Source organism: Protopterus annectens, chromosome 13.part0, assembly GCF_019279795.1.
Source record: "Protopterus annectens isolate FY-2018-M chromosome 13.part0, PAN1.0, whole genome shotgun sequence".
Classification (NCBI taxonomy): Eukaryota; Metazoa; Chordata; order Ceratodontiformes; family Protopteridae; genus Protopterus; species Protopterus annectens.
Window position 1 is genome coordinate 410,187,395 of NC_056747.1, and position 27,453 is coordinate 410,214,847.

Consider the following 27,453-nt stretch of genomic DNA (forward strand, 5'->3'; position numbering starts at 1 on the left):
ACAAGTGGACACTGGTCTCACTTTCGATAACCACATCACCACAACAGTCAGGAAATCCTTCTATGTGGCACACCTCATCACTAAGGGCTTTTCATCCAGAAAAAAGGAGGTCATTGTCCCGCTGTACTCATCCCTCATTAGACCCATTATAGAGTATAATGCCCCATTTGGTATGTACCTCACAAGACATCTGCAACAGCTGGAAAGGCCACAGAAATACCTCACTAAACGAATCACAGGCCTAAAGCAGATGCCATATGCTGACCGTCTAAAAAAACTCCAGCTATACTCTGTGGCATATCGTCTACTCAGAGGTGATCTCTGCTTAACATACAAGGTCATGTCAAACCCTGAGCTGTTGGACATGCTCCACTTAAAGAAATCCCAATCCCTCAGAGCCACACGCTTCAGGGATCTAAACCTTATCATCACAATGAACAAAACATGCTGGAGGGATAGGTTCCTGACCCAGAGACTCCCCATACTCTGGAATAGACTGCCCATACATGTCAAGCAGAGCACCTCATTGGCCCTCTTCAAAAGGAACCTTGATGACTGGATGGGAGATAGGAAATTCACCCCGGGGATCATGTCAGTCACCCTGCTAGACAGGGGCCCAGAGAAGTAAATATTGTGGGAAAAAAATTCCAGGGAATTGTTATGGCTAGGCTTGCATAGGCCTTAGGGCCGATAGCCTAGTACCAACCTATGAACCTATAAAATGTTCTAGCTAGACACATAACAAGGTTTCCCACACATAGTTTTAAGTTTAGAGCCATTGATCAGATCATGCCAGATATTAGGGGTGGTCCCAGCTCCCTCTTATTAGAAAAGCTTGAGTTATTATGGCAGCTTTGGCTTAATGTCTGTCAATACCCAAGTTTGAATGAGACCTGTTCCATATTATATTATTTAAAAATGAAGAGTTTAACTAGATGAAAAGCTGGTAGATGGAAAGTAAAGATATAATGTGTATGTGTTTATAATAAATTATTAGCAGACTGGTTCCTTGGTTGCCATTTTCCTTTTGGAAGTAGGCTTAAAATAACCTCCGGGTCAATAGCCTAGTAATCTCCTATGATTCTATGTTTTGACTATCATGTGCCCCCATTAGCTCTAAAAACCTTGTATCAGGTTCATCTAATTTCCAAAGTCATCCCCTCTCTAGACTTAGTTTCTTATATACTCCTGTAGGGATCTGTGTTTAGCCTTTCAACCCACAGATTCAATCCTTTTAGACTTTCTGTTCCTTCACAGAGCAAATGGTTCCTCAAATACCTAGTTAAAGGAACCAAACCTTCATCAACTCATAAATAAGACACATTAGTCTGAATGTTCATATCCCAACCTATTCCCACTACTAGAACGAACTTCCACTACTTGTCAAATAGTGTATAACCCTTGCTACCTTTCAGATAAACAGATGGGTAGCCTCCAGTTCTCCCTTGGTCTATCTTGTATAACCATCCTTACGGGAACTACTGGATGTGGTTCATTAGCAATGTCTGCAATGGTCTGCACACCGATTGCCTAGTACTTATCTACGAGCCTATATACTTGCATACATATACATGTGTATACGTCTACCTATATACACACACACACATATATATAAAATCAATATATAAAATACACAGACATATACACACAAATTTGTGGAGGTATTTATGTAATTAACGTATACATTTCATAGTTTTTCCAACCTTCCATCTCCAAAATGTGGAACACTACCCTTCGTAATGCAGGGCAAATGAGCAGAATATGGAACATATACTAACAGCTTACTGACAGCTTCAGCTAGGAGGCTTACATGATAGTTAACTATGCTACTTTGCACTTATAAAACGTTGTTTTGATGAATTAGTATGATTCAGTATTACACACCATGAGCATTAGTTGTAGTTAAAAAATGCTTAACACTGAAAGTGTGACAGACCCTTTTTACGTGGAACATACACTTTTTAAGACGCAAAATCAGGAATGTTTTTCATAATAATGTACATTTAAGGAGTATAATGTATTACTTGTAAGCATACCTATGCGTGTGCGTATATGTTTACATATACATACACAGAGCGTATCAGATACTTTATAAAGAATATATGTTTCAGAGACTGCATTTAAGAGGGGAGCTTATGGGATGTAATATTAGGTTGGCCATATTTCCGGTTCCGGGGCGAGGGGGTCAGTCTGCCCTTTTCTTTTTCACGTGGGTTGTGTGTAAGGTTATCACTTTGGAAAGGTTGTCGTGATTTTCTCATTTCAAAATGTTTAGGTCATTTGTTAAGGCTTTATGCTCTGTGCCTCGCTTCACTGGTGTCCCTTTGCCTTCTTCAAGTCGACTTGTGCCGGTTTCTATTTGCTCTCCTAGTGCGGTACCCATCGTATCCAGGTTCCTTACCCGGTCCATGTGGCGATGCTGTCAGAATAGCTCATCTGTTCTACAGAGGCCGTTCTTTCTCAATGCAGGCCGGGGTGTTCCTTCCTTGTCTTGCGGCTGTGGTGGACTTCATACTGAAGGTCAGTAATAGTTATGTGAAAAGGATAAGTTTGAGACGTTCTATTTAAAAGCTAATTGCCGCGCAGTGGAAAATCTGCGCTCAAGAGAAATCTCTCTTATTTACAGATGTCTATTGGATTAAAATGACATTCTTATTAGTGCATGAACACTCGGAGAGCGAGAATATTATGCTTTAGTTGGTGACTGATGGGTGTGCGTTGATTACCTGTCATTGAAGTTGTGGCGTAGGTTTTAAAGCGCGGTGTCGGTCGCTTATAATATAGGCAAAGAAATAGTGGGTGCATCCTAGCTTTTCATATGTTAGCTTACTGATGTTCTTAGTAATTTTAACAGTGTTATAGTATATTTCAATTGCAATTTCAGTAACTTAAAGATATTTTGAAGTGTGTTTTGGCTGTTGATAAAGTGGGGTTCCCCCGGTTCAGTACTGTGAACTTTTTAAAAGGTTACCTGTTAATAGGATCATAGGTGTTTACTAGGCTATTTTATAAGCCTAGCCAAGAGTTTAGCCCATGTTTAGACAAGTTGGCACCCGATGCCCCTGTCCAGAGGAACACTGATGGAATCTCAGGGATATATTTTCTGTTTTCCATCCAGTTATCCGGGTTGTGCTTAAGAGGTAAAGAAGCACTCTGCTTGAAGTGGAGAGGGAGTCTATTCCTTAGATGAGGGAAGTCTGAGACACAAATTTGTCCCGCCAACAAGTCCTGTTGATGTCACATTTCAGGTTGAGGTCGCATATGTTCGAGTGGAGCTTGACTTGTGGAAATGCAGCAAGTCCCAGCCTTGTGTGCTAGACAGAGGTCATCTCTGAGGAGTCTGTATGAAATTGAGTAGAGGGATAGGGTTTTTGGCCTGTGTATGGTAGATGTTTGAGGCTCTGGGCTCTCCTGGTGAGGAACCTCTGTGGTCTCTCCACCTGCTGCATGTGCTTTGCCAAGTACATGCCAAAGTGGGGCATTGTACTCAGGGATGTTATGACCTCCTTGTCGCTGGATGAGATACCCTTACTTATGAGGTGGGCCATGTAGAAGGCTTTCCGTGCGACAGAAGCAACATGGTGGTCAAAAGTCAGGTTGCTATCTACCTGGGTGCCCAAGTCCCTAATGACTGATTGCATGCTTAGGACATTAATGTGGTGATTTGTGGGGATGTCCCTCTTCCAAAAGGGAATGATGCATTTTTTGGTATTCAGCTTGAGGCCATGTTTCTGGCACCAGTCACTTGTCTGAGTGAGACCCTCATCGAGGATGTCTAAATCACTAGAGGAATTGATGACTGCACCCAGCTTGCAGTCCTCTGCAAACTTGGTCAGCCATAGCCCACTGGTTTTGGCCTGCACCTCAGAAAAGTATATACCAAATAGGCCCCAAGAGCGAATCCTGGGGTACGCCGCTTGTTACAAGTCTACTGCTTTTTGACTAGGTGGGTTCCATCATTGAGCCACTTTGCTACCCATGTGGTAACAAACTCTCCCAACTAGGCATTAATCCGTATATCTATTATGCCCAAGTGGGAATAGTGTCAAAGGCTTTGGCTAGGTCAAGGTAGGCTGTGTGCACTGTCTTCCCCTCGTCCATGACTTTGGTGGCTGTCTGAAAGAAGTCGACCAAACTTAGCAGACATGACCTCTCCTTGTTGCGGCTAAACTCTGTGGGACTGAGTGGTTGGAGGATGCCAATGTCCTTGTTAATGAAGTCCATGATCCTTTCCATGGCCTTGCAAATCAGGCTAGTTAGGCTGTTGGGTCTGTAGTTTCTCAGATCGGTGGATGCTCCACTTTTGTGTAATGGGGTGGCAGTGGCTGTCCTCCACTCAGCTGGGACGAAGCTGGTACTGAAGCTTTGGTTAAAAAGGGTGCTTAATGGTACTACAACTTCCTGCCAGAGTTCACAAAGGATGCAGCCTGGTATGTTATTGGGTTCCATGGAATCTGTATTTTTCGCCTTTGAGATAGCAGTGATGACCTGTTCCTGGGATAAAAGGGAAAGTGGGCAGGTACTGGGGATGGACAGAGGGGTGAAGTTTTTGCTGAATCTGTTAGCCAGCAAGTTTACTATATCTACGGCATTTGTATATATGATGTCCTTGACCACCAGTTCTGAACAGCTCTGGGTGCTTCCTTTGAGGTTGCAGACGTATGTGAGGAAGGCCTTGTGATTGTCTTTAGATGTGGCCAATTTGGACTTTGCTTGTGAGGATTTCTCTCGTGCTCTTATTTGCTTGTTCAGGCTAAGGAAACATGACTTCCAATTGGGTACCTGCTCCTTCTTGGTTTTGGACAGCAATTTTTTCCTTTTAGTTGTAATTTATTTATATCCAATGTCCACCAGACAGGTTTACTCTTCCTTGTGGATGATGATTACGTCCTGTTGGGTTTTCCTGAGTTCATGCATTTATATCATTACTCGTATAGTGCTTTGGTGTAGTTTTGGATACTGGTGCCAGTTTCTACAGAGGGGAGGGGGCTGTGAAGCTGTTTATACCATACCTCAGGAGGCTGTAATCGTCTTTGGAGAAGTTTTTATGTCTGATTCCACCTAGAGGTGGGTTGGGGGGATGACTTCGAAAGTGACTGCTTTATGGTCAGATCTTACCAGGGAGGATACTGTAGGGATGATGCAGTGGTTACTCATGTTAGTTAATACAAAGTCCAAGATATTATCACCTCTTGGGGGGGTATCAACTGGCCGTTCCAAGGTTTTGCATTGAAAAAATCGAGGAATCTCTGGGAGTGTTTGTTCTGGCATGAGTAGTTCTTCCAATCTATGCTTGGGAAGTTAATCACCCAGGGCCAGGGTAAAGGATTGAATCTTGATAGATTCGAACAAGTCCCAATAGGCGGATAGGACGTCTTGAGGCAGATTTGGAGGCCGGTAGGTAGCTATGATTTGACTAGGGGTCTTGTCAGTGGTTAACTCCACCTGGAGTGTCTCCTGTGTGTCATAGTGTTTGACCAGCCTGGAGGTGTATGTCTTTAATGTTTATTGAAACTCCACCTCCTTTGGCTTTACTGCCCACAGTTTGGGGTCTGAATGTATGATAGGATGAGTAACCAGCTAAGTCTGGGGTGCTTTACGCAGCTTTGAACCAGGTTTCTGTGACTGCACAGATGTCAGTGTTTTCCAGGGTTAAGAATGCTTGCAGTGAGCGCAGTTTCATGTTTAGTCTCCTAGCGTTTAACAGCATGACCTTTAGTTTGCATTTTGTTTAAATTTTTATGTTTGTTTTATCTACCTCGGGACTTCCTAAAAAGGACACTATGGGGGAGGCAAGAGTCTTTGCCAGAAGCCTGAAGCCTAGGAGAGACGGATGCAGGCAGTCTCTGGCAAAGCATTGTGGTCTGTCGATCATATCTTCCCAGGCTGTCAGGTACTGGATCCCCCTGGAATGACACCAGAAACTAAGCCAATTGTTAAAGTTAATCATTTTCTGTTTGTATTGAGGCATCATTCTGCATGATGGCAGAATGCTGCTTATGGCTAGGGACATATCTCCCGGGGGCACACAATCAGTGAGCTCAGTCATGTTCGCATCATGAGTGTTTTTAACTTTTTTTAGTCACCTACTGTGTTTGATGTTTAATGTTTAGGGTGTTTGGCAGAAAAAAACTTTAAAGATAATTTTATCACCACCCGTAATCCCTCTTATGTTTTTTTTGTAATAAGAGAGGTTTTGGAACTTTGGATAAATTCACCTCTTCTGGCTTTAGGCAGTGGATATTAATTGCTGTTTTTGTTTGTTTGGTGACTACACTGACCATGTAGTTTCTAAATTCTCGGATAGTGTGTGTGGCTTTAAGTTATCTTACAAAGGTGTTCTAGTTGTCCAAATCTGTATAATGAAGGCAATTAAGCCACCACGAGTTGCATCGCTGATGTAATGGTATTTTAGTTGCAGAATCATTTCTGGTTAAGCAAAGCATTGGTTGACAACTCTTTTGCTTTCCACCCTTGCTGTTTGTTTTATTGTGTAGTCCCATGAACGTTTATTTCCTTAGAACAGTGATCGGATGCTCTGTAGAACCACTTTACTTGAGTCACGTTCCACTCTAGGTTGTATTTTAATAGCAAGTCATGTTCCACTGTAGCTTGTATTTTAGTAGTGAGTAACCTCGTTGCAGAAGAAAATCATAAATATCTTTTGGCTTTATATTATGTGATGGTTTAGTATGACACTTCTATCACTGCAGTGCTAAACATTTAAAGTGGTCACTTACTGAGTCCTCCACCTTCTCTAAAGAATCACTGTTGGAATGGCTGTAGTGTCATAATTTGAGTAACATAATTGTGTTGTATAGGTGCCTAGTAGTGTACTAGGCTAACTATAACAAAGGCCTTTTTAAGCCTAGCTATGCATCCCAAATCTCTGACAAGTTCTGATGCCCTTGAGTGTAAGCATGGGCCTGGAAGATGAACCATTTACAGGTTGCCTGTGTCCATTAGACATAGGTGCCAAACCAGGGATGACTTTCCAGTTTCCCATCTAATTGTCTGAATTGGACTTTAATTGGGTTAGGGAGGAACTGTGCTTCACATGGATGAGGAGCCTGTTCCATAGACTGGGTACTCTCTGGGATACCTACCTATCTCTCCAGTAGGTCACAGGCAAGGTTTAAGTCTTTAGAATGGGTCATTCTGGTGCTATACATTTTGTGGATATGCAGGAGGCCCATTAGAGTGGGATCTAAAAATGCCAGGCATAGATCTCCCCTCAAAAGCCTGTAGGAGGCAGAATACAGGGTAGGGCCTTGAGGCGGTCTGCATAGGACACATTACTTGTGCCCTGTATTCTTTTAGTGAGGAACCTCTGTGGACATTCCAGTTGGATATGCCTGGTTAGGTACATAACAAAGTGGGCATTGTACTCCATGATAGATCTGATGAATGCCGAATACAGTGGAACAATGACTTCCTTGGACTTGGATGCCATACCTTTGTTTGTTTATAAGTTGCACAACATAGAATGATTTCCTCACCACTGCAGGCACATATGATGGTGAAAGGCTAGATTGCTATCTATGTGTGTCCCTAAGTCCCTGACTACTGGGTCAACTCTAGGGGGTGTGTCGCCAATATAATTGCCAGGGATGGATGACTTCCCAAAGGATACTGGTTTACTACTTTATCAAACCCTAATGCTATCCCTACTCACAATGTTCACCATTATGTAATGCCTAACCTAAAATTGAAAATGTGTACAGTCTATGTAATTTTTAAATCTTAAGCTTCTTTGTGTTGACACTTGTCTGTTAAGTTTAATTACTAGCTATGTTGACCTGAATTAACCTTGAATACTATGTTACTGCTACTGTCTATGTAAATTTGAATGCTTCTGTATACCTTATTTTGCTTGAATTTAACTGTGGAGCTTTTCTTCCCAGGCCTCCGCTGAAAATGGACATGCATCCAGTTGGACCTTCCAGTCAAATGTAAAATAAAAATAATGCATTTCTTGGCCTTTAATTTTAGTCTATGGCTCTGACATCAGTTGTTTGTCATTCCCTCGTAGAGAACATTTGTCAGTGTGAGATTCAGTGACCGCTCCTGATTTGCAGTCCTTTGCAAATTGAGTCAGCCAGTGACCACTGACATTGGCCTTGACTTCTGAAAAGTAAATGCCAAAAAGGAGCTCTTTGTAGAGGTGGACTCCCCAATTCTAACTTCCTGGGTTCTTTCTGTGAGCCATTTGGCTATCCACCGGGTGACATACGGATTTGTACGTAACCTCTTGAGTTTGTCAATGCCTGAGTGGGCTAATGTGTCAGATGCCTTGGCCAGATCAAGATAGGCAGTGTGAATGAGTTTTCCCTCTTTCATTGCTTTGGTGATCTTCTCAAAGAAGTCCACCAGGTTGAGTAGGCATAATCTGCCCTTAGAGGTTTACTAGATCTGTTTATCGCCATGATTCTTTCCATGGCTTTACATACAGTATAAGACTAGTGAGACTTAAGTCTGTAGTTTTCAGGGCCTGTAGATGGCCCGCCTTTGTGCAGAGGGATGACTGTTGCCTTTTTTCCATTCATGAGACGCAGCCTGTTTGGCAGCTGCAGTTAAATAGTAATTCCAGAGGCCCTGACAGGTCATGTTTCATGCTATTTAAAAAGCATCCTGGGATGTTGTCTGGGCCCATTGATGCAGTGTTCTTGGTCTTAGAGAGAGCATTATGGACCTGTTCCCTTGTGATAGTTGGGGAAGTTGTATTTGTTTCCCAAGGGAAGGTAGAGGGGGAGAAAGGGTTAAAGTTGAAGCTGAATTTATCAGCCAGGAGATTTGCTACATCATCTGGCTCAGTACAGGTGGCTCCATTCACAATGAGCTTTACACACAATTGTGTATTGCCATTGAGGTTGTGGACATAACTAAATAATGCTTTGTGGTTGTCTTTGGCATGGGAGGCCAAATTTGTTTTAGTGTAAGGGTGCTTTTGTCCAGCTGGGTGCTGTACCTTCTAATTTTTGCCATGATTTTCTTCCTCCTGTTATACAGCCTATTAATTTTTGTGATTCCACCAGGGTGGCTTGTTTTTTTGTTAGTTCTGTACTTCTTCCTGGCGGTTACAGCTGCCTCTGTAGGTATTAACATGCTTGTATAGGGTTTCTGTGAACAGTTCTGCATAGGCAGCAGTGTTCTCAGGGTTTGTGGGAGGTTTAAATTTTGCCAGGTTCTTACTTAATAGCAGGTGGTTAGCCTTGGAATAGTTACTGAATATTCCAGGTTTAGCTGGGTGGTCCAGGTTTTATTTTTACTTCAGTAAAAAACAGAACTCTCTGAAGACTAAACGTGTTTTAGTTTTTGAACATTTATGAAACTTGTAAATCAGAAAAAACATGTTCAACTGGTACTTTTATTTAGTTAAGATTTTTAGTGGTTTTGCAGTCAACAAATGCACAACAGCTGAGAGGAAATTAAGTGAAGTGGTAACTGCTTGCAGTAAACTTGGATACTGTTTATTAGTCTATAATGCACTTCTCATACTACTCTTCAGCCACGTTAATGGTAATGCACATTGTGCACCACAGACTGGTGGAGTTCTGCTGGATCATCAGTACTGTTAGTGTGTGTGTTTTTCCCAGAATGCTGAACCTGACACATTTTACCATCTGAATAGCTTCCTGTTGCCTCCCTTTGGAAATGATTGCAAAACTGGCTGCACCATTAGCACTTTCAGTTTTTAAATTAGGTTGTGTATATTAATATATATAATTATGGTATTAAGTTGCTGTTTAATAATGGATTGCCTTAAATCAGCTGTTCATGTATTTTGCACAACTGCTTGTCATCCATTGAACAGGTTTCTGCACACTGTGGGCCACACTACTTAATAAATGTTTTCCAGGGCTGCCTACTTATCTTTTTAGATGCAGCTCTTTTCATACTGGTATTTGGATGAAAGTAATGAAGAGGTTATTTGTTGCCTGGGGTGGTGTGGACTGCTAAAAATCCAGTTTCTGGGAAATAGCATTTCAGTTAGCGCATTTCCACACTAGAACCCAGAGGATGAATTGGGGATGGTGTGGAGTTTGTAATTGGACTTGACCACATACAAATTTATTCTTCAGAGAGATCTGGATTACTTTATTTCTTGCAGACTGGAACAGTAAAGACTACATCTCTATGACCTTATTAGTCTTAAGAGAGTTATGCAGGTACAAATGCACTACAGCCATGTTTTGACCTAGGGATGTCTGTAGTTGTAGTCTGATTCCTTGCAAGTTCTTGTATCGGCTGTAATGTTGGGAGTAATTCTTATTTCTGCATGTGCACTTGCTAGTTTTGTTCACTGTGTAAATATCCTGTGAGGCTGTTGCAAATGAGATGTGGACTACACCTCTCATTATTGTATTTGATGTCCCTTTGTGTTTTCTTGGATGTGGACTTGTAAAGATTCTGAAGAAAGAAGACCAGCTGATAAAGTATAGAAAAGTTTTCCAATGTTTTATAGAGAAATGAATGTGCATATGTCCTGACTCTAAAATAACTACATTTAGGCCATCATCTTTTATCATTTGAGTTGAGAAACTTTTGGAAATTGTATATATATGTTGATGAATATGTCAAACTGGCAACTTGATTTTTGTAAGACTCTGTTGCTTAGATTTTTTTCTTTACTTGGCTATATTTTTGTTTCATATTTTTTGCTCACATGAATATTTGTTAAACACCGTCCACATGTCCCATCTAACCCATGCAGCACTTGCACACTGTAGTCACCATCTTTTCTCTGCACTGTTTATGCGCAGCTTACACTCTGACTCCCCTTCGGGTTCCACTCCTGTTCATCCTAAAACGATGCTACTCCAAATCCTAACTTGTTTCTCTCTTCTGATGTATGTTTGTCTGATTTTTAAATCAAGTACACCTGTGTCTCTCTAATGCAAAGCTATCAAAATGGCATTGTCCTAGTTTCCAGTTGTGGCCTTCAGAACACTGTACTTGATAGCCTTACCTAGTGACTTCTTCCATGGAATGCTGACCTCATCATTTCTATAGCGTTGTCGTCTCACAGTAAGACGCTGTCCGGTTCAATTCTCAGCTAGAGCGTCTTCTGCGTGGAGACGTGCGTGAATGGGGTGTACCTTCGTTGAAGGTTGTGCGTCAGAGCTGATAACTCGGCATGTAAAAATCAACTACCAATCATTAGCGGACCGGAGTGCCACTGTGGCGACCCATAACCGGGAAAAGCCGAAAGACACAAACTTTTCACTCTGTTTTTGTATCTTACTGGACTTTTTGCAATTGCCCCTTCAGTTTTCACACTTATCTTGGGTGTGATTGCTGTACCACAGGCCTTTTTGTGATAAAGGTCGCCCCAGTAGGACCATATTTTTTTATACTTCCTACTCTTTCACAAGGCTTTACCTTGCAATGTGCATTAATTACATCAGTAATTCATAGTGGCAGTTTTGTGCCAGTGTTTTCTGGGATCCACTCCCACATGCATGACTACTACACAGCTGTGTAGAAGTTGGTCTTTGCTGTTCACACCCTGTATGGTACCTGGTAGTTGTGACATCGCTGCTGCTTTTCCACTCCCACCTTGAGTATTGGCCATTTCCAGCACCACCCTACCATTTTGGGCCGTTTCACCTCTTGTTAACTAGTGTCAGAGATCATCCTGAAGCATCTGTAATCGCATTCCATGTGATTACCCCTTGTCTGTTTCAGTTTTTGATATGGAAGTGATTTAAGATGAATTCATGGTACCTTTGCAATGTGCTGCTGTCTGCAATCGGCTTGAGGTTTAGCATCTCTCTTCTGTGGCAGTCTTCAAAATAAGAGCAATACTTTAATGTCTAGTTACTAGGTTCATTGAAAAAAAACGAACCATTGGCAACTTGAGCTCCCAACAACTTCTAATTTTCTTTTAAAATCAAAACAGCAACACCTTCAAAAGTGCTAAAGTTTTTATATATTCAGATCCATTAACAAAAAATGTATTAAGATCTTTTGGATTGAAAAGTAAATATCAACCCAAGCAGCCTCCTGTAACAATACTTCCGAGACGTTCAAAAGGTAACCTAGGTGTTGACAGACTGACTTTAACAGTTTTACATATGTATATCTCTTGGATCTTTTCAGTTTCTTAAAGAAACGTAAGGCCTCTAGATTAGTACGAGAAGCATTTTTTATGTCCCAAATATATTTTTGTAGCCCTTTTCTCACTTGTCTTGTGGTCCGCCACTATAATATGTATTATATGAACACTTCAAGCTATAAAATCTGCTTTGGGTATAAAAATACCTACGCAAATATTGCCTAGCCTAGCTTCTACACATGTGTGTGTGTCTGTGTGTGTCTGTGTGTGTCTGTGTGTGTCTGTGTGTGTCTGTGTGTGTCTGTGTGTGTCTGTGTGTGTCTGTGTGTGTCTGTGTGTGTCTGTGTGTGTCTGTGTGTGTCTGTGTGTGTCTGTGTGTGTCTGTGTGTGTCTGTGTGTGTCTGTGTGTGTCTGTGTGTGTCTGTGTGTGTCTGTGTGTGTCTGTGTGTGTCTGTGTGTGTCTGTGTGTGTCTGTGTGTGTCTGTGTGTGTCTGTGTGTGTCTGTGTGTGTCTGTGTGTGTGTGTGTCTGTGTGTGTCTGTGTGTGTCTGTGTGTCTGTGTGTGTCTGTGTGTGTCTGTGTGTCTGTGTGTGTCTGTGTGTGTCTGTGTGTGTCTGTGTGTGTCTGTGTGTCTGTGTGTGTGTGTCTGTGTGTGTGTGTGTGTGTGTCTGTGTGTGTGTGTGTGTGTGTGTGTGTGTGTGTGTGTGTCTGTGTGTGTGTGTCTGTGTGTGTGTGTCTGTGTGTGTGTGTCTGTGTGTGTGTGTCTGTGTGTGTGTGTCTGTGTGTGTGTGTCTGTCGTTTTTAGAATACTTTCTGCTACTTTATGAATACAATACTCCCTGTGGTTGTTGTTGTTGTCCTTAAGGATCCGCATCCAAAATCCCAGCCTCTCCTTATTTCTTGAGCTCTCCTCTCATTTCATCGTCGTACCATTCCACTCTCCACAAGTAGAAAGCTATAATTCAATGTACGAGTCTTAACTGTGTAGCTGTGAATTACCCATTCAAATCAAATAATCCCAAACCACCTTGTTTTATTAGGGGAGGCACTTGACCTTTGCCATCTTCCCCTCCCAGATAAAATCCTTCAACTCTTAATTGCTCTCCACGACTTCTCCTCTAGTTGATAAAAATATGCATGACCTACGTATGAAACTGAAGGGACTGAAACATTTTCACTGCTTTGTATCTTGTTCATATTAATGAAACTGAGCTTCCAGTTTCTCTCTCGTAGTTTTTTTGTTTAGTCTCTTCCCACATATCCTTTGCTGCCCTAACAGAATTTTTTTTTTTAACCCATACTTCTAAGTATTTCATTTTATCGTGTCCCCATAAATATGCGTATTGCTGGACCAGTCTGTGTGCAGGTACATTGATTACAGCTATTGCCTTTGTTTTATCGTCAGTAATTTAGTATTCTGAGAAGAGTTTAAACTGTCTCAGAATGTTCCATAAGTCTGAAGTGTCCCTTTCTGGTTTTATAAAGTACAAAATATCTGCAAACCAAGCCAACCTTTCTTTATTGCCATACCAGTTATATCCTTGAATTTCTGAGTCCCTTACTTTCTTTATCAGTGGTTCTTAATATAATGCAAATAAAGGGAAAAAGAGGCCACCCCTGCCCGACTCCTCTGTTCAGACGCAACTTATTGGAGAAGATCCCCTTTACTTTAATTTTCATCTCCAATTCCTCACACATTCTCCTAATTAACCTTTATTTTATAATGGAATCTAGATGCTTTCATTGCCCCTCATAAAAATACAAGCATTACTCTGTCAAATGCTTTTTCTGCATCAAGGTCCACCAACAGTGGTATTTTCTTAAATTTTGCTTCCCTCCGGATAATCCTTGTTATGTTAATGTCAGATGTTTGCTTCCCTTTCACAAAACCACATTGATACATCTACCAATTTTAGCATCACGTGTGCCATTCTTTTAGCCATTATAGCCCTGTAGTCATGGTTTAGAATTGAAATGGACCTGTATGAAGCTGGATCTGATGGGTCTTTACTATTATTTGGTGTTATAGCCACCACAGCTTTCTTCCAGGATGTTGGTGCTTCTCCTTTTAAAATACTGTTAAAACCTTCTCTATATTGTCTTTCTTCCCTCATAGCTTCCACAGGAATACCATCTGTTTTCTGGTAACTTTCTTGTACACTGGCAATACATCACCATTTTTGTCATCTTATCGTAACTTAGTTGAGCCTCCTCTACCTGTAAACTTTGGCATATTTAATACTTCCATAAACATACCTGTATAGTGTATCTGGTTATTTTCCTTGTCATAGTTCCCTAAGCTTGGCAACAACTCTTTATACTTTCTGTTGCCTGAGCTGTTGTCAGAGCTGTTGTCCTAAGAGTTTGTGTTCTGGAGTTATCAACAGCAATTTTTCTAAACTCCTGCATATTTTCGAGGTAGTCCCCCGTCCCCCCGTCCCCCCCCCCACACACACACACCTTTTTTTTTTTTTTTTTTTTGTTCTGATCTCCCCATATTTTGCAATACTCTAACTTTTGCCAAACCCCTTAAATCTTGTTGCTTAACTATAAAAATACATTAGCAATAAGAAAGATATAAACTCCCTAACTATTTTCTGAAGACATTTTTATCTTCCGTAATAACTCCTGAGTAACTTGCACTACCCATTCCTTAAATTCCTCTAACAGGTGGGGGAATGCCAGTGTCATTTCATAGCCCTGCACTTTTATTTTTGTTGTTGGTATGGGATTTTTAAATCGTTAATGGATGCGTATCAAAATGTCTGGCTAAAAGCGCACATTTTGGTGAAATGGATTCTGTCTGGCCTAGCTCAGTTTTTGTACCTTGTGGAATAACATGTAAATTCTGAGCTTCTACTACTGTCTTGTTTCCCCTACAGGCCACAGATACATCCTCACTGTTTCAAATCAAATTGCAGTCTGTACCAAGTAATATTCCCTGCTGAAAGCTGATAACTTCTCCCAGAATTTTCTTAAGCTCCATTTTAAGGTGGAATATAAATACATGCCAGCGTAATCCTCTTCCTTTGCTAGTAGTCACTTACTACCACAGATCTACTATTAACTTTTTCCCCTTTTCTAACATTATTGAAGCTCCTCCAGCAATTATCATCATGAAATCCTTTCTTTATCAAATTCATTTGCTTAGTTCTTTCCAGATGTCTCCTATAGTATAACTATTTGCACTCTGCATTCATAATGTAGTTCACTACTCCTTTTTTTTGTATATACTTGAGACCATTCACATTCAAAGATAATATGGAAAGCTTGCCATTGATAGTTATAATTCCCACTTGTTGTGCAGAACTGCTTTTTTAATGTCTCGTTTCAGCTTTTGTTACATGCATACACTGCTTGGTAGGTTGATCTTTTATACAATTATGTCGTTTCTATTTGAACATATATTTCATCTTACAAGAATTTGTTTTAATAAAATAGCTCCGAACTTGGCATATAGTTGTGTGATTTTCTATTAATATAAGTAAAGTTTAAACATCCTAATAGAAACATTTATCCCAGATTGACAGCTACACTTACAGGCTTCAACTGACCTGTAATGAAGGTTATCCGTGCTAAGACACATGGTACAGCCTGTGCTTCAACTTGCACTAAGTGATGCCTGTTTGTCTTATCTTTATTCCTTTCCCAGATGCAGGGTAATTTGAATGCTTTCAGAAAACTATCTTTTAGCTGTTGGCCATTGAAAGAAAAGTTTTTTATTTTTATTGTCCTTAATAGCGTGTCTCCATAAAAACATTAGAACCAGATACACTGTTCCCTTGAGCTCCAAGCTTCTTGTGTTGCACTGTGAACATTTATTTGCTAGAACACCTTTCATTACATTAATTTATTTGCTTGCTTCCACTCTGCGCTTGTTAAATCAAGCCAAGGTCTTTAATTCAGTCATTCCCATATGTAGAAGTAAGAAAAAGCATATCGGTTGTACTTGCGCTGTTTTGTCGAGGCTTTTGTCTCTTTACATTGAAGTGCCTACGTTTTCTTAAAACTGAATAAGAAGGAAGAAAGAAACAAGGGGTGGGGAAAGGAGCACCTGTAAACTTTAGTAGCCCTATTACACAATTTAACAAACTGCATGTTATAGTAAAGTTTTATGTCATGTTTTTATAAAAATATTAAGAACAAAAACTTTTTTACTTAGTTTCCTCTTTCCCCCTTGCCTTGCTGTTCTTCCAAACATTAATGACATGAGGTAGGGGATATGCTTTGGAGTCTTCTACAAGTTTAACAAAGTTAGAGACCGTTATTTCCAGGTTTTCTTGTTTTGCCATATTTCATAAGTGTGCTTGATGCTTTGTGATCCCTCATTTATTCATTAGTTTCTGAGGTGCTGCTTTTCTTCCTGTTGGTCTCCATCTCCCAGGATGGTTAATTTCCAATGTACTCCTGGTTCTTCTAGTCAGTTCATGTGCTTTTCTCTGTGTCTCGAGCATTTGCTTTGGAACATTAGAAAAGGGTGCACTGGCATAGTCTGTTCATGAGATTTATTATCAGAAAGCAGAATCCCCTTCTGTTAGCTCACTTTTTGTTGGATAAACTTATTTCCTCTTGCATGTTGTGCATCAAAAAAATTTTCCTGTAGGGTAAAAGTCAATTCTGAAGATAGCTGGATATAGCCGCTTTAATCTCCCACATGCTTCTCTACATTCCCTGATTGCTGAAATTAATTTACTGCTCTTTTGCCTTGTGTACAGTGAAACGCTGCTTCCACCTTTTTAGTATGTTGTCTTTCTCAGGTTTTCCATATGTGCTCTGTCCACCAATTGTATTTTTTGAAGCAACTCTCTTGAGCAGTGTCGTACTGTGCCAGCCTTTTCTTCGTCTACCCCTGAATTTTGTTTTTTTGCTGTTTTATCTGAATGTCTGTTTAAAGCTTCTTCCTTTTTAGCCTTTTATTTGGGTTGATATAATCCATTATTTAATGTTCTGAGCACATTTGATTTTTTTTCCTTTGTCTTGATTTAATGGAAGTCATGTCTTGCAGCAAAGCTGGAGCTCTTGAATTGCTTTTTGTTGTGAACAGCTGCTGGAGTCTTCTCAGCTAGTCTTTTCCTCACCTTTTTGTGGTTGATTTTCTTTCAGGTTCTCAATTTCTTTGCTGGTATCAAGGCATTGCACTTACAACCAGTAAATTAAATTTACAAAGGAGACAAATTGACTACCTTTCCTTTCTGAGTCCCAGTTTATCAAACTGTTTTTGTTTGTGTCTTTCGGCTTTTCCCGGTTAGGGGTCGCCACAGCGGAACTCTGGTCCGCTAATGAGTGGCAATTGATTTTTAAGTACCGGCTTGCCAGGCCTGACGCACAACCTTCAACGAAGGTACGCCCATTCACGCTTGTGTCCACACAGAAGACACTCTAGCTGAGAATCAAACCGGACAGCGTCTGAGGCGACAACGCTACCGCAGCACCACCACTGCAGGTCAGTCCCAGTTTATCAAACTGTAAAGAGGTGAAATTAAGCTGTTACCCAGTGTGTAGCCATCTTGGAAGTCCTTAAGCTGCAGTTTTTTCTTTTTTATTTATCTTTTTTTCTAAAATGTTCATTTTATAACAGTATAATAAAGACATAAAAAAAACTATGGACAATGTCCACAACAAAAAAGCAATATACATAGGAGAATACTTAATATTTCTCTAACTGATTAGACAGAAGCAATTCAATGCTGAGTTTTGTTAGTCCTTGCTTTTAAAGTAGCAGTCTCATTCTTACAAATGTATTTCACAATATGAATAAACTTAACTTTAAGGACAGGAGTAGATTGGGATTTCCAGTTTTTAGTAACAATTTTCCTTGCTTTAGAGAGGATAGACCTTAGTAAAATGTTTGGTGTTTAGGAATGACTTCAGGAACATGGAAAAGGGAGTCCGCAATGATGTCATTCCATAGAGCTTTACAAAGATATTCTAACCAAAATGGGGAAATTTATTTTGCAATTAACCATATGTATCCAGCCAGCATCAGTGTGTCCATCTCCAGCATTTCAATTCATCTTTCATGTACATTATTGCTAGTCTGTGGGGTGAAGAAACATCTATGTAAAAATTTCCATGTGTATACACGCCAGAACAGGGAAGATGTGGATTCCTTTGCTAACTGTAAACGGTTTCTTTTTCTGAGAATACTTGTGCAACTTCACTTGAATTAAAAAAAAAAACTGTGTTGCTAAAATTTCTGCAAATTTTAAATTAACATATGTATGAAGTGTCCTTGGATGAGCTATTGTTGAGATGATAAAATCCAAGATTTTTAAGTTGCTCTAATTGTTTGCTTCTAATGAGATTACGAGCTTAGTATGTATAAAATTCTTGCAAGTTTGGATGTCCAGCTGAGAGAAATTGATTCCAATATAGGTCACTCTTCAAAAGATATCAAACATTTAATTTGTGTAAGTAATGGGGAAAATGATTAGACAACAAGCTTTTTAAACTGGTTTATAGGTTCGTAGGTGTGTAATAGGCTAATGGCATTGGGGCCTTTACAAGCCTAGCCATAAGATTACCCTAGCATCATGCCACCTGACCTTAGTTCCCAGTGCCTCTGAGTAGAGCCACTGGAGTTATCTCCGGGGTGAATTTTCTACTTCCGATCCACTCGTCAAGATTTCTCTTGAAGAGGGACAGCGAGGTGCTCTGCTTGACCATGTATGGGAAGTCTATTCCATAGCATGAGTATTCTTTGGGTTATGAACCTGTCCCTCCAGTACTGTTGATTGTGGTAATGAGGTTGAGGTCTCTTGAGCGGGTGGTGTGGAGGGATTGGAATTTCATTAGATGTAGCATTTCTAACAGAGCTGGGTCAAACATGGCTTTGTAAGTCCAGCAGAGATCACCTCTAAGTAGGCGATATGAGACGGAGAATAGTTGCTGTTTATTGAGTCTGTCCATGTAGGACAAGTGTTTAAGCCTAGGATCCTCTTTGTGAGGTACTTTGTGTGGCTTCTCCAGTTGTTGCAGGTGTCTAGTGAGAGACATGCTAAATAGGGCATTGTACTTTATGATTGGCCTAATGAGGGAAGAGTAGAGGGAGACTATGACCTCTTTCCTTCTGGATGCAAAAACATTTGTAATGAGATGTGCCACACAGAAGGATTTTCTGACCACAGTTGCAATGTGGTGATCAAAAGCAGTTTCTGACCACAGTTGCAATGTGGTGATCAAAAGCGGTTGCTGTCAACCCGTGTTCCCAGATCTCTTAATGCCTTTTGCGTTCAGTGGGCTACCATCAATGTGGTATTCATGGGAATTGGGTTTTTCCCCAAAGGGGATAACTACGCATTTTTAGGCATTGAGCTTAAGGCCATGGTTCTAGCACCAGTTGTTGGTCTCAGTGAGGCCATTCTTTAGGATGTCAAAATCACTTTGAGTTGATGGTTGCTCCCAACTTGAAATTGTCTGTGAATTTTGTCAGCCAGAGTCCCTTTGTGTTGGCCTGGACTTCAGAGAAGTAGATACCAAAACAGGACAAGACCCAGGACTGAACCCCCTGTGGGACTCTACTAGTGACTGGTCGGCAGTCTGACTTGGCGTCCACTACTTTCACACTGGGTTCTATCTGAGCCAGTTTGCAACCCACCTAGTGATTAAGGGGGTTGATGCCTAGCTTAGGGAGTTTTTCTATGATTCCCGAGTGGGGAATGTTATCGGAGGCCTTGGCCAGATCAAGGTAGGCTGTATGAAGCACCTTGCCTTCATCCACCGCTCTGGTGACTGACTTAAAAAAGTCGACCAAGTTGAGCAGGCATAATCTACCCTTCACAAAACCAAACTGTGGGATCCAGAATTTTGAGATTCCCTATATCCTTGTTTATTATGTCCATGATGCATTCCATAGCTTTACACATCAGACTTGTCAGGCTAATGGGGCAGTAGTTGATAAACAAAGTGGTCTCTGTGCCAACATGAAAAAAACTAGTAAACTTGCACAAAGCACCGGGAAAACAGCAGTTTTGACAGTCCGTTAATTGTACACACGAGAACACATACACCAACCACAGACCAAAACAAGAATAAAGTTGTGATAGAAGTCATCGTAAAAGAAATTCCAAGTTGGTTAATATTTCTTATTGTACAAACATACTAGACATTTAATTCTGAATTTCAACCGGAAGGAAAAATATATCAGTCTGCCTTGGTTACTACATTTGATGGAGAAAGTAACTTAGTAAGGAACATCATTAGTAATGAATGGAATAAACTTGCCAGTTTGTCTGACCTGAAACCAATTTTTGAACAACCTTTTAAATGCGTTTAGAAAGGGATGGACCATCAAGAATATTTTAGAAGGAGCCTGTATAGATTTTTACAATGGCAACAAAAAAGCACGCACAAATGTGGGAGTTGCCCCTATTCTAAAATAAAAGAAGGCGACTATATTTTTGGGTTGTAGGAAAAAACAACAAAGGTAAAAAACAACAAAGGTTTTGCAAACTGTAACACTACCAGGGTGGTATATATTGTTTTGTGTGGCCTGCAAAACTAAAAGAAAATTGAAGGAAAGAATGTATGAGCATGTCTATATTACAAAGAAAAATGACAAAACTGCTCTGTACAAACATGTGATAAAGCTGGTTTTCAATTTATTTGTTGTGGAAGTTGTCCCCCTGGATCCTAGGGGTGGTCCATGGGAAACACTACTGGAATACAGGGAGTTATACTGGCAGTTAATCTTGGATGCTAGTAACTCACCAGGGCTTACTGATATGCTAACTTCAGTATTAAAACTTAGATCTAAGTTTATAAAACAATTTGAGGAACTAGTTTCTCTAATATACACACACTTTTTTTAATGATATGCGTACAATGTCTCTGAACACTAACCTACACACTCGTTCGTTTTTGTTTTTTTAAAAATTGTCTTGAACATTAACACAATCTGCTGTGTGGTCTATGCCCGGTTATTCCACCAGATGCCGAACCCATTTTTAAACTATTTTAGCAAGCGTATTTTAAACATTTTGTATTTAAACACTATGTATTTGATTTCATAATACTTATTGTTTTCATAAGATATGTCTAACAGGTTATCTGTTATATTTCATGAACTTTTATATATTTTAATTACATTGAGACAGTTTAGGGTTATTTACTTTTTTATTAATTGACACTGTTTCTTTATTGGATGTTTTAACTTGACAAGGGCTATATAAATGTTCATTTTGGAGGGAACAGTTTATCTGATGAAGTTTGGATGACTAAAACGTAAAAGGAATTCTATCCCAACGTTATTCTTTTGGTCTGTGGTTGGTGACAATAGTTTCCGGCGTCTGTAGTCGCTCCTCCTTTGTGGAGAGGGATGACTATATAGCAGTGCGCCATTCAGTAGGGACAAAGCCAAAGGTGAAGCTGTGACTGAACAGGGCACACGGATGAGGTGCTAGTTCACTCTAGTTCATGTAGAACACAACCAGGGATATTGTCAGGTCCCATAGAAACTGTATTCTTGACATTGGACAGTACTGTTTTAACCTGTGAATCAGTAATACCGGGTGTATGGCAATCTACTGGTATTGATTGGTCCTTTGGTACTGGATCGGCCAATATATTGACAGTGTCTGTTGGCTTGTGGTACCATTGTGCAGTAGCTCAGAGCAAATCTGAGTATTGCCGTGGAAATTCTTTACAAAACTATAGAACGTCTTGTGGTTGCCTTTACTGTCTGCTGCAATTCTGTTTTCATAGCTAGCTTTAGAGGATTTGATGGGGGATCTCAACTTTTTGTTGGCTAATTAGGGAGTCTTTCCAGTCTTGGAACTTCACCTTATTCCACATCAGTTTCTTCCTCCTGTTGTAGAGTTTATGGCAGGAGACCACCAATTTGGCTTCCTTTATTTGGAGGAGAGCATCTTGGTTCTATTGGGTATGGCGGGATCCATGCATTTGTGTACAGGTTCGTACAGTGGATTGGTGTATGATTTGGCAGTAGTGCAACTATTCTCCATTTGCATGGGTGCCGTGAAGTTAGACACCATTTTTTTTTAGGAGCCAAACTCAGCTTTGGAGAAGTTTTTCATGGTGGTTACCTTTGCTGGTGGTGTGGGTGGGATGTGGATTTTGGTGATCAAGAAAAGGAGTGTGAGGGCAGCACCAAGGATCAAATGGTGGTAATTGTGAGGTGGAGTTCAGGGATGAGTTAAGATGGGCACTGGGTGACAGTGAAGCGTTACCAAATAGCTGGGTAACTACAGCAGAGCTAGTAAGAGAGACTGCTAGAAAGGTGCTTGGTATAAAAGAGGAAGGATGACAAGGAGACATGGTGATGGAATGAGGACGTACAGGAGAGTATACAGAGAAAGAGGTTGGCAAAGAAGTGGGATTGCCAGAGAGATGAAGAAAGATTAGTATAAGGAGATGAGGTGCATGGCAAAGGAGAGGTGGCGAAGGATAAGGCATATGAAGAGTTGTATGAAAGGTTGGGCACTAAGGAGGGAGAAAAGGACCTGTACTGATTGGTTAGACACAGGGACTGAGCTGTTAAACATGTGCAGCAGGTAAAGGTGATAAAGGATAATGAGGAAAACCTACAAGCGAGGAGTGTGTGTTTAGCAGATGGAAAGTACTTTGAGGGGTTGATTAATGAAGAGGATGATAGTGAGGGAAGGTTGGAGGATGTGGGGATAGTGAATCTTGAAGTGCAATGGATTAGCAAGGAGGAAGTATGGATAGATATGAAGAGGATGAAGAATGGAAAGGCTGTTGGTCCAGATGACATACCTGTGGAAGCATGGAGGTGTTTGTGAAATGGCAGTGGAGTTTTTAACCAGACTGTTTAATGAAATCTTGGAAAGTGAGAGGATGCCTGAGGAATGGAGAAAGTGTTTTGGTACCGATTTTAAGAATAAGGGTGATGTGCAGAGCTGTAGTAACTACAGAGGGATTAATTTGATCAGTCACAGCATGAAGTTATGGGAAAGAGTAGTGGAAGCTAGGTTAAGAAGGGATGTGATTAGTGATCAACAGTATGGTTTCATGCTGGGAAAGAGCACTACAGATGCAATGTTTGCTCTGTGTGTTGAAGTACAGAGAAGGTCAGAAGGAGTTGCATTGTATTTTTGTAGACTTAGGGAAAGGATATGACAGGGTGTCTAGAGAGGAGTTGCAGTATTGCATGAGGAAGTCTGGAGTGTCCGAGAAGTATGTAAGAGTGGTACAAGATATGTACGAGGGTAGTGTGATAGCGGTGAGGTCTGCAGTGGGAGTGACGGATGCGTTTAAGGTGGAGGTGGGATTACATCAAGGATCAGCTCTGAGCCCCTTCTTATTTGCAGTGGTGATGGACAGGTTGACGGACAAGATCAGACAGGAGTCCCTGTGGACTATGATGTTTGCAGATGACATTGTGATCTGTAGTTGAGAGTAGGGAACAGGTGGAGGAGACCCTGGAGAGAAGAGGAATGAAGGTCAGCAGGACTAAGACAGAATGTGTGTGTGAAAGAGGGAGGATAGAGTAATGGTGAGGAGGATGCAAGGAGTAGAGGTGGCAAAGGTGGATGAGTTTAAATACTTGGGATCAATAGTTCAGAGTAATGGTAAGTGTGGAAGAGAGGTGAAGAGAGCACAGGCAGGATGGAGTGGGTGGAGAAGTGTCAGGTGGTTTGTGACAGACGTAGTACCAGTAAGAGTGAAAGGAAAGGTCTACAAGAGGGGTAGTGAGACCAGCTATGTTATATGGGTTGGAGACAATGGCACTGACAAAAAGGCAGGAGTTGGAGCCGGATGTGGCAGAGTTTAAAGATGTTAAGATTTGCACTGGGTGTGACAAGGGTGGACAGGATTAGGAATAAGTATATTAGAGGGTCAGCCCAGGTTGGAAGGTTTTGGAGACAAAGCCAGAGAGGCAAGATTACGTTGATTTGGACATGTGCTGAGGAGGGGTGCTGAGTATATTGGGGGAAAAAGATGCTAAGGATGAAGCTACTGGGTAAGCGGAAAAGAGGAAGGCCTAAGATGACTTTTATGGATGTGGTGAGAGAGGCCATGCAGGTGGTTGGTGTGACAGAGCAAGATGCAGAGGACAGGAAGAAATGGAAACGGATATCCAATGTGGCGATCCTAACGGGAACATCGATGATGATGATGACATTTTTATTCACTAAAAGTGCCTGAGTTTTGTTGTGATTGAATTGTAGACCAGAGATGTTTGCAAATAAGTAGTCTAGATTATGTAAGTGATCTATTGAATTTAGTATCATTAGAAGTTATTAGTAGGTCATCAGCAGACAGTTGCATCTTGGGGGTTAATCTGGGACGCTTTTAATGCTGTAATTTCTAGCATAATTTGCAAGAGGCTCGACAGCCTGGGCAAAGAGTAATGGGGAGAGAGGGCACCCCTGTACCTCTATTTCGAATGGGCTAGATCCAGCCTTTACATAGGCTGTGAGCTTTTCATATAGTTTAATTAATCCTATAAAGTTTTGGGGGAAAATGTATTTTTGCAGAGCTTTAAACAGATATGACCAACTTAGGAAAGCGTTATATATCAAGGCTTAAAATAGAAAGCTGTTCTCCTTTTCTCTTGTTTGCTAAGTCCATTATGGACAGTAATCTAATTACTTTGTTCATAGGTGTGCAATAGGCCAACGCCCCTGGAGCCTTTACAAGCCTAGCCCATAGAAGTACCCTGGCATGGTGCCATTAGGTCCCAGTGCCACTGTCAAGTAGAGCCCCTGGAGTGATCACCAGGGTGAACTTTCTAGTTCCCATCCAGTCAAGATTTCTCTTAAAGGGCCAGTGAGGTGCTCTGCTTGACATGTATGGGAACTCTATTCCAGAGCATGGGCAGTCTCTAGGTTATGAACCTGCCCCTCCAACATGTTCTGTTGATTGTGGTAATGAGGTTGAGGTCCCTGGAGCATGTGGTGCGGAGGGATTGGGATTTCTTTAGATGTAACACTTCTAACTGGGCTGGGTCAGGCATGGCTTTGTAAGTTAAGCAGAGATTGCCTTTAATAGGCTGTATGAGACTGAGAAAAGCTGGAGTTTTCTGAGTCTGTCCTTGTAGGGCATGTGTTACAGGTCTAGGATCCTTTTCGTGAGGAACTTTTGTGGCCTTTCCAGCAGTTGCAGGTGTTTAGTGAGGTACATGCCAAATGGGGCATTATACTCTGATTGGTCTACTGAGGGAAGGGTAAAAAGAGATGACCTCTTTCTTCCTGGATGCAAAACCCTTGGTAATGAGATGTGCCACATAGGACTTTATAACCACAGTGGCAATTTGGTGGTCAAAGGAGAGTTTGCTGTCAACCTGAGTCTCCAGATCTCTTATAACACCTTCAGTGTTCAGTGGGCTACCATCAACGTGGTAATTGGTGGGAACTGAGTTTTTCCCAAAGGGAATGACTATGCATTTTTTGGCATTAAGCTTAAGGCCATGGTTTCGACTGTATTGGCCTGGACTTCTGAGAAGTAGATGCCAAACAGGAGAGGACCGATCCCTGTGGGACTCCACTCGTGACTGGTCAGCAGTCTGATTTGGAGTCTGCTACTTTCACACTGTGGGTTCTATCTGTGAGCCAATTTGCAACCCATCTAGTGATATAGGGGTTGATGCCTAGTTTGAGTGTCAGTTCCTGAGTGAGGAATGGTATCGGAGGCCTTGGCCAGATCGAGAGGCTGTATGAACTGCCTTGCCCTCATCCACAGCTGTGGTGACTGACTCAAAAGTTAGCCAGGTTGAGCAGGCCTGATCTACCCTTCACAAAACCAAATTGCGTGGGGTCCAGAGTTTGGGGATTCCCTCTAGCCTTGTTAATTAGGTCCATAATGCGCTCCATAGCATTGCATATCACTATTCAGGCTAATGAGGTGATAATTCCCAGGGTCTGTGGCCCCTCCCCCTTTTATGGAGCAGGATGACTGTAGCAGTGCACCATTCTGTAGGGACAAAGCCTGAGGTGAGGCTGTGATTAAATAGGGCACACAGGTGTGGTGCCACTTCACTTTGTAGTTAATGTAGAACACAGCCAGGGATATTGTCTGGTCCCATGGAACCTGTATTCTTGGTCTAAGACAATACAGCTTTAACCTGTGCTGCAGTAATGCTGGGTGCCTGACTTTCTTCCGGTATTGTGATTGTCCCTTTTTGGGGGGGAAGGGGTAAAGTTGGCACTGAATCTGGCCAGTATGTTGGCAATATCTGTTGGCTCAGTATAGGAGGTGCCATTGTGCAGTAACTCGGAGCAAATCTGGGTATTGCCATGGGGATTCTTGATATCCCTATAGAAGGCTTTGTGGTGGTTTTTAGTGTCTGCCGCAATTCTGCCTTCATAGCTAGCTTTAGAGGTTTTGATGAGGTATGTCAACTTTTTGTTGAGGCTAATAAGGGAGTTTTTCCAGTCTTGGGACTTCACTTTTTTTCTGCAACCATTTCTTCCTTCTGTTGTAGAGTTGTTAATGGCAGGGGACCACCAGATTGGCTTCCTTTTTTTTAGGAGAGCATCTTGGTTCTGTTGGTTATGGCTAGTTGCATGCATTTATGTACGTGACCATACAGTGCATTGGTGTATGATTCTGCAGTTGTGCACCTATTTTCCATTTGCATGGGTGCTGTGAAGTTAGCCACCTCTGTTTTTAGGAGCCGAAAGTCAGCTTTGGCGAAGTTTTTCATGGTGGTTACCTTTGCTGGTGGTGTGGGTGGAATGTGGGTTTTCATGGTAATTAGTTTGTGGTCTGTTTTAACCAGGGAGGAATTGACTATTGCCCATGTTAGTGATAACTAGGTCAAGGATGTTGCTTTCTCTAGTGTGGGTAAGAACGAGCTGGTCCAGCACATTGGAATTAATGAATTCCAGGAAGCGTTGGGCAAGTGTATTGGTGCAGTAGTAGTTTTCCCCAATTGATGGAGGGGGTAGTTGAACTCACCCAGTATGAGTGTTGGGCTGGACCCTAATAGTTTCCAGAGTGCTTAGGAATGTGGAGTGAGAATCTTGGGACATGGTTGAGGACCTATAGCAGGCTACAACCTGAATCGCCCTCTTACCCACTGTTGTACGTGAAGTATCTCTGCGTTGTGCTGGGCTACTAGTCTGGAAGTGTGCTTATCCTCTATGAATATGGAGATGCCGCTGCCTTTGGCGCTTCGGACCATGTTCTGGAGCCGAACGGTGTGGAATGAGTTATAGCCTGGTAGCGCAGGGGTGCTTTCTGCTGCTTTAAACCAGGTCTCTGTTACAGCACAAATGTCTGTTCTCCATTTTGAGAAGTGCTTTGAGTGAGTGCATCTTGAGATATAGACTTCTAGCGTTGAGCAGCATGATCCTCTGATTGCATTTATTTATAACTGTTTCAGTGTTAATTTGGTCTTTGGAACACCGCTTAAAAAAGGCACTGTAGGGGTGGCAAGAGCCTTGGCTAGTATCTGGAAACCTAGGGGTGACT

General features: G+C 41.4%; 1 protein-coding gene across 1 annotated transcript in view; it reads left to right on the plus strand.

Moving 5' to 3' along the window:
* Positions 1–2,189: 2,189 nt before the first annotated feature.
* The window catches only part of LOC122787378 (complement C1q binding protein), a 213,045-nt gene continuing 187,781 nt past the window's right edge, over positions 2,190–27,453 (plus strand). The window contains exon 1 of the mRNA XM_044054043.1: positions 2,190–2,520. Coding sequence (XP_043909978.1) covers positions 2,268–2,520 — 253 coding nt within the window. The 5' untranslated portion in view covers positions 2,190–2,267. The remainder of the gene's footprint in view (positions 2,521–27,453) is intronic.